Raw genomic sequence first — 8,153 nt, 5'->3', positions numbered from 1 at the left:
TAGGTATACTTGAAGTGCTGCGATTCATGGGGTCGCAAAGAGTCGGACATGACCGAGCGACTGAACTGAATGAAAGCTGGAAGTACATGGCTGACCATGTATGTATCAACAAAAATTAAGGACTGATTCACAAAATGACTCAATTCAAGGCAGATGACACAGACAGTGCTCTTTTACACAGACCCCGTGATGACCCCACGTGGGTGTGTGCTCAGTTGTGTCTGACTCTGTGACCCCGTGGACTGTAGCCCTCTATGCTCCTCTGTCCATGGAATTCTCTAGGCAAAGAATACTGGAGTGGTTGCCATTTCCTTCTCCAGGGGATCTTCTTGACACAGGGATGGAACCCACATTCCGTGTGTGGCAGGCAGATTCTTTACCATTGAGATATCAGGGAAGCCCTCACTTCTACTCCCAAAAAAGAAGATGGGGCATTTCAATGCCTAGACCAGGGACTGCAGTTCAGAAACAAGGCAGGGGAAGGAGCACAGGGTGGAAAGACAGCTGGGGCGGGGGGAGGAAAGAAAACAGAGGCAGCGCCCCTACCGCCCTGTTGGCTTCCCCTTAAGCCAGCCCCAAGGGGCAGTGGCCAAGTCCAGATCTTTGCCCCTAAAATCTCACAGGGACCAAGGACCAACGTTCAGCTGGATCCCACTGGGGCTTCTATAAGGTGTCAACTTGGCTAAACTGCCAAGATAGATTGAGAAACAAAGGGGATTTTACCTTATCTTGCCCCTTCTCGAAACTTCCAATTGTTTCTAGAAGGCTTCAGCAATCTTGGCTCTGAAAATAATAGGAAACAAAAATATTGAAACACTTCAACTATCCACATAAACTCAACAAATACTTCTGGAAAGGCACCAAAAAGAAACCCCTGCCTTCACTTCTGGACCCCCCGCAGCTAATTCTCTGACCCAGGACGGCTCAGCATTTGTGCACTGTGCTAGCAGGAGGAGGGAGGGAGTATGCAGTCACTCGTCCATGAATAAAGGAAGTATAACCTCTCAGTCACCCAGGTTCAGATCTGGTCCCCAGCCACTGATCACCACCACTTCCCTGCAGAACAACGCCATTCAAATAGCCAGAGTCACTGTCAGCTGAGAGTCCATCAATCAAAAACTATTATCTATTGTCTCCTGACTTCAGATATGTATTCTTTAGAGCTCATCTTCATTGAAATCCAAAGGCAGCAGGCAATAAAGGAAAAACAGATACAGAGAACATATTACAAGAAAATGATTTCCTAAAGGATCCATTTAATTCATTTTTTTCTTTGTTTTTAAGCCAAAACAGCAGAATTTCCCCAGCTGTGTAGCCAGTCTCTATATCATACATTACCCCTTCCCAGTGCAGGATGGAGCCCTCAAAATAGGAATCCTCAAATCCAGTAAGATCACTGACTCTCAGATAAAGAGAATCAGAATTGCAAAACCAGAGGTCACCGTGTAGGATTAAAGGTTTTAGAGGCTGGTTAAATGGATGCTGACCCCTCTATGATTGCAAATGATCCAACATATTTTTAAAACCTCGGAATCAAACCCTAGCAATTTGTGTGGTTGGAATTATTTTTTTCTTTTGCTTTAAGGGTTGATACAATTCCTGCCATTTTCTTAAGACAGCTGAGAAATAAGAGATGCTCCCTGGAAACACGGTTACTGTCTCATCTCTCCCACACAGCTCCTGGGGAGTGGGACCATCAAGTCTGCAGCACAGAGATTCGTTGGTACCCCTCTCTTACATGTCCACCCAGGACACTTGATTTCCAGGGCCACCCAGGACCACCTCTGGTGCTCAACAGCTCGGGTCAGCAGATGAAACCTCAAAGTGACAGGCAGAGATGATTGGGATTCACCCGGCTCCACTGTGCTGTGCTGCCTATGACTGGGTCTGGGTCTTTCCTATACCAGCAGCTGCTTCTGATGGCCGATTTACAAGCAAAAATATCTTCAGATGAGCCAGCAGGGAAGTGTCCCTGGACAAAGTTATATTCATCCAAGACAGAGAACCTGTGTCCCCTGTTTAAATGCTGGAGGAGGGGCTGGCACAACTGACGGACAGGCGGTGGGCAAACGCAATGAACCGTGGGATGTACCTGTTCACACGGGGCTTTCCTATCACGCGGGCAGGCGGGGCACAGCAGCCACCTGGGGACCGCTGAAGACACTTCAGGGAACAAGAAAGCGAGTCACCCAGAAGTAAGAGGTTTAGGTAAACAACGTGAATACCAAGAATTATAAAACTGAAAAACTCTTCTCTTCTAGAAATTCAGTAAGTCTTTGTCACTTCAATAAACAGAAGCCCAGAGCTGCTTGTTCTGTTGGTTGGAGGACAAGTTGCGTATCATATTCACTCTAATTTCACAGTATTGAGCAACAGATGAAAGAAAGCAGGCGAGGGCAGGTGTGGGTGTGGGGGTGGGTGTGTGTGGGGTGGGTGTGTGTGTGTGTGTCTTAATCACTGCACACAATGCACTTGGACGCGGACACCCTCACTTTCCACCTTCAGGCCAAGTCTGCCTATCTCCCCTCTGTCAAACAGCTTCAAGCCCCCATGTTCCTGAGTGAAAACACTAACGGCTCAGTCAACCGCGAGGCCCCGTGGGGCCCCATTGTCTGCACCCTTTACCACAGCAATTTTTCTCTTCTCTCCCAACATAAAACCCACAGGCTATAATTAATTACCACCACACTGAAGAAGCTAAAAGACATGCTCTGTATGCAATTACTAACCATGTCATTCTTTTTCTCTCCCCAAACTTGAAACTTTTTACTTTGCATTGGGGTACAGCCGATTAACAATGTTGTGATGGTTTCAGGTGAAGAGCAAACGGGCTCAGCCACACATACACGTGTCCACTCTCCCCTAGACTTCCCTCTCATCCAGGCTGACACGTAATCCTGAGCAGAGTTCCATGCACTATCCAGTAGGTCCTTGTTGGTTGTCCATTTTAAATACAGCAACGTGTATATGACCTTCCCAAACTCCCTGTCTCTTCCCCCTGGCAACCGTAAGTTCATTTTCTAAGTCTGTGAGTCTCTTTCTCTAACCATTATCATTCTAATTATGCATCTCCTCTGACTATGCACGTGTGTGCCTGCTCAGTCACTTCAGTGTCTGACTCTGTGCGACTCCATGGAGTAGTTGGCCAGACTCCTCTGTCCATGGGATTCTCCAGGCAAGAATACTGGAGTGGGTTGCCATCCACTTCCCAACCCAGGGATTGACCCTGTGTCTTCTGTGTCTCCTGCACTGCAGGTGTATTCTTTACCGCTGAGCCACCAGGGAAGTCCCTCTGACTCTGCATATGTGCTTATAATTCACATAATGCACGGTCCATTTGCAGAAGAAAGGAATGAAATAAATCAGGAAAGAAGTGTTTCCCTCTCACACGGCAGGAGAAACTTGACTTTCACCCCCACCCCCACCACACCTCCAACCCTGTAGGAGGGTGTGGGAGCCCCAGTGTCCATGCCCTGAAGGCAGCTGTCTCAGGACTGTTCATAACAGTAGCACAGAGCCCCGGTGAAGGGGGTCTTTGTCTTGCATGCATCTTGCCTACACTCTGCCAACGTGACCTCACCTTCTGAAGGCCCCTTGCCTCAGCAGTAACCCAGTGTTCTCTTTAGCGCATGGAGAAGACACAAGCACATCCCAGGCACAGGACTCTATGGTGAAAACGGCCTTGTTCCAGGTCTGGCGTCTCCATTTTCCAGCTGTATGTCCTTGGGGAAGTTACTGGACTTTTCTGTGCTTCTGTGTCCTCCTCCAGAAAGTAGGCCTAATAATAGTACCTATCTCATTTGGTTCTTGTGAAGATCCATGACTAACCTATATGAAGAGCTTAAAACAGTGTCTGGTTGCTAGGAAACACTGAGGAACTATCGACTAGGACTCTCCCTACCTGTGAGGCAGAGCCAATTATACCTAACTTGTTAATCACCTACCTTGTGAGATATATTGGGTAGGCCAAAAAGTTTATTTGGGTTTTTCTGTAACATTTTATGCAAAAATCCGAATGAACTTTTGGGACAACCCAATAAATATTAGGGTTTGGCCCCCAGCATGTGTAAGCACATTCCCCACCCGCCCTCAATCAGGGCTCTGACCGCCTCCTCCTGTCACGGGAAATTCAGAGCTCAGTGCCTGGGTGTGCCTGGGGCCACGGCCACACTCTCCCGGGAGCAGGAGCCCAGCTTCTGTTGGTTGTGGATGGGGAGGAGCCTCGAACCTCATCTGCTGAACTTCCTGACTTCAGCCCAGAAGCCCACCCTGGAGGTGCCCAGGCACTCCGCTCACACGCCGTCTCTAGGGGCAACATCCACATGCACTGGGGCCTCGGGGTGACACCTGCCAAGATTCCAGGTCCAGGCCCTCTGACCCAGCAGTTTTCTGCCTGGAATTCAGCTGGGCACACCCCCACGTGCACAAGATGCCCAAGTACGAGACTGCTGACAGGAAAACTCTGGAAATACCCAGGAGTCCATGGTCCATCGGTTTATATGCATGTGTGCATATATGTATGTGTTTGCGTGTATAAACGTGCATATGCACATACACTACATGTGTGTAAGCTGATTTGTGTATGAGCTATGGCACACCTACAGGATGTACAGCTGTTCAAAAATAAAGTGGTCACAGGGATGAAACGATGTTCAAGATGCTTAGTTCAGTAAAAATGTAAGGTTCCCAACACTGTTATATATGCTATTTGTGCAGACACAGGGTACGTGACCAAGTGCATATGTACATAGTTTACTCAAAACTATCTGATTAGATCAGCATTTAATCAAGATCAGCTGGCAGTGAGAGACTAGAGACTCTGGTCTGAAGCAGGGGTGTATTTCATTTTCTAAAAAAATATTTTATTTGTTTGGCTATGTTTTGCCTGGAGAATCCCAGGGACGGAGGAGCCTGGTGGACTGCCGTCTATGGGGTCGCACAGAGTCGGGCATGACTAAAGCAACTTAGCAGCAGCATCCCAGTCTTAGCTGTAGCATGTGGGATCTAGTTCCCTGACCAGGGGTTGAACCCAGGCCTCCTGCACTGGGAGTGCAGAGTCTTAGCCACTGGACCACCAGGGAAGTTCTGGCTGTATTTCAGTTTTGATGATGTGTATTCTTCAGTACTCAGAGAAGGCAATGGCACCCCACTCAAGTACTCTTGCCTGGAAAATCCCATGGACGGAGGAGCCTAGAAGGCTGCAGTCCATGGGGTCGTTGGGAGTGGGACAGACTGAGCGACTTCACTTTCACTTTTCACTTTCACGCACTGGAGAAGGAAATGGCAACCCACTCCAGTGTTCTTGCCTGGAGAATCCCAGGGACCGGGGAGACTGGTGGGCTGCCTGTCTATGGGGTGGCACAGAGTCGGACACGACTGAAGCGACTTAGCAGCAGTAGCAGCATTCTTCAGTACTAATTCTTACCACATGCTTTCCTAATTAAAATATTTTAAATCTGATACTAAAAGTAAAATGTATTAAATGTGAGATATTGGAAAATTAAAGTTGGAGAAAACATTTATGGCAATTTCTAAAAACACAAGTTATTTTAACTATTAAAAACATGATTCCCTTTTTGAAATTTACTAAATGCACTTCATTAAAATGGAAGTTTTCAAGAACAGGAGCAGACCTGACATCATCTCTAGCCTCTCCGGCGTTTTGGACATTTTGTTGGCACTGTTTAGCCTAAGAAAACTCAGACAGAGGACAGCATTTCCGTGCAGGTGAGTGCCCCAGATCCCAGCCTCAGCTGAAGTACCCTGGGAAGTGGGAGGGCCAGGCTGGCAGGCAGGCAGCAAGAGGAACAGAGACCTGGAACTCAGTGAAGAACAAGGGACCTGTGGGCAGTCAGGCTGCCAGGTGGGAGGAGAAGAGGGGAGAGGAGGGAGGAGGGAAGCGGGGAGGGGAGGAGAGAGCGGCCCAGCAGGAACTGTGCCTCATCCTCCGCGTGGCAGGGCTCCCCAGCACTGTTGTATGGTTAAATATGATAATGCTGGATATTCAGATCGTTTGTCAATTTCTTACTTAAAATTCACTTTTAAAGACTGATTGTTTTATCAAGAAGGCTTTCTTTCTAGAATGCAGAGTCTATCTGCAGAGGTCAGGAGCCACACAGAGAACACCGGGAAAAGGTCCTAAGGCTCTGCCCTTAACACACACGGGGGAGGGGGCGGGTGGGGGTGGGGCAGGAAACAGGCTCAGAACTTATTCACCACGTTTGTTTCCTTCTACTGGGAAATACTGCACATAACCTGCATGACTTATATTCATTTGACTCACTTCTCAGTTTTCTATTGAGTGAAGTGAGTGAAGTCGCTCAGTCTTGTCAGACTCTTTGCGACCCCATGGACTGTAGCCTATCAGGCTCCTCCTTCCATGGGATTTTCCAGGCGAGAGTGCTGGAGTGGACTGCCATTTCCTTCTCCAGGTCAGTCTTCTATTAGTTAAGCTATTTTTGAAAAGGCGTATTTTCTATGCTATTAAACACAATCAACATCTACAGCATTTTTTGTACTTCTTTCAAGGCAACTAAATGCCTTAATTCAGCTCATGTTTATTCTCCCCCTAACAGGGAAGGCAGCAAAGTGTGGGGGCCAGAGTGTAGACTCTGAGGCAAGCTTGCCCAGGTTCAGGTCTAGGTGCTGCCATTTCTCAGCTGTGTGACCTAGAACAAGTCACTACCCCTCTCCTCAGCTGCTCCCTCAGCCTCTCCACTCCCCTCAGCTATTCCCCCAGCCCCTCCACCTCCCTACTATTCCCTCAGCCTCTCCACCCCTATGCTACTCCCTCAGCATCCCCGCCCCTCACTGCCCACCCCCCCACCGCCCCCACCCCCCCCACCCCTCCCACCCCACCCACCCCCTCCCCCCCCCCGCCCCCGCCTCACTCTCCCACCCCCACTACTCCCTCAGCATCCCCCGCCTCACTCCCCAACCCCCACTACTCCCTCAGTCCCCCCACCTCCTCACCTACTCCTTTAACCACCCCCACCCCCTCAGCTACTCTGCTGAGGAAGCTGCATGAATGAGGAATTTGAGACACACGTGCACACCACAGGAGCATACTGTAGTATATACGTGCCTACTACACTGAATCAATGTTAACACAGAAACGAAAGGACACTGCACTGTTGTGATACAGTGGGGAAACCCCCCAGTGCTGGCAAAGATCCACCAGAACCTCACAGCCACACACAGTCACCCTGTAGCAGAAACAAGTGTCGGGGGGAAGCGGGTTTCTCAAGCCAACACCAATCCCCATGGTGGTCTACTCTGTGATCTGGCTGGCCTAGAATGAAAGATTCTCTTTCTAAAACACATCGTCATGACATCAGCTTTTACTACCAACCCCTGGTCCACGAACCTGAAAAGTTCTAGACTCTGGGTGCATCCTCTGACTCCAAACTCCATCAAGCCCTTTCTGCCGAGGTCCATGCGTGGGCTGGAAAGAATTTCCAGACATAAGGCAGAATGAGAAGAGAGTAGAGTTCATTAGAGCTGTTAGAACATCAGGCTGGCTCAAGGGAGAGCCGACCCCTTTTGAAGGCTAGTAGCCAATTTTTATAGCCTCACCCTCCACCCCAAAATTCTCTGGAATTTTCCAGGGAAAATTCCTACTGGAATGGCGGCATTAGATAATTGGTTAGGATGCTCCAGGGCGGGCAACAGCATCAGTATTTTACCTAATAAGGGGTCAGGGAACTGGGAGGCTCAGAGCAACAGCTGCTATGGGGTTTGGTCAGTTTTAGAGATTTTGTCCAGTGACCTTGGAAGGGGCTCCACACTTTCTTTCAGAACTAGACTTGGCTGCCCCAGAGTGACCTCTACCCTCTGTTTACAAGATGTGCCATGGCACCACCCAGGGCCCCCTTCAGGCCGCACCCCTCCCACTCTCCTACAGGGCTTAGTGCACAGCCCAGACTCGCCCCAGATATCCTGGCTGGAGCTCCCTGTGTGGTTTCAGGGGCTGAAAACCAGCAGAAATGCCAGCACACTGCCTGCCTTCCCCAGGGTGATCCTGCCTTTCTGCTCCACACATCCCAGCTACACCCCACAGAAGCATCTCCGTCACACTCATCCCCCTAAATCCCGGCTGTCACTACAATTTGGCTCATGGACCAGGGCAGCCTGAAAACTGCCCTCAGAGATGG

General features: G+C 49.3%; 1 protein-coding gene across 1 annotated transcript in view; it reads right to left on the bottom strand.

Annotated features, from left to right (window-relative positions):
• Nucleotides 1-723: 723 nt before the first annotated feature.
• The window catches only part of LOC113897484 (translation initiation factor IF-2-like), a 105,470-nt gene continuing 98,040 nt past the window's right edge, over nucleotides 724-8,153 (bottom strand). The window contains exons 6-7 of the mRNA XM_027550226.1: nucleotides 7,367-7,444; nucleotides 724-783 (exon numbers count right to left, since the gene is read on the bottom strand). Coding sequence (XP_027406027.1) covers nucleotides 769-783; nucleotides 7,367-7,444 — 93 coding nt within the window. The 3' untranslated portion in view covers nucleotides 724-768. The remainder of the gene's footprint in view (nucleotides 784-7,366; nucleotides 7,445-8,153) is intronic.

This window comes from Bos indicus x Bos taurus, chromosome 8, assembly GCF_003369695.1.
Source record: "Bos indicus x Bos taurus breed Angus x Brahman F1 hybrid chromosome 8, Bos_hybrid_MaternalHap_v2.0, whole genome shotgun sequence".
Lineage (NCBI taxonomy): Eukaryota > Metazoa > Chordata > Mammalia > Artiodactyla > Bovidae > Bos > Bos indicus x Bos taurus.
Note: the sequence above shows the minus strand (reverse complement) of the source record. Positions and strands in the feature narration are given on the sequence as shown.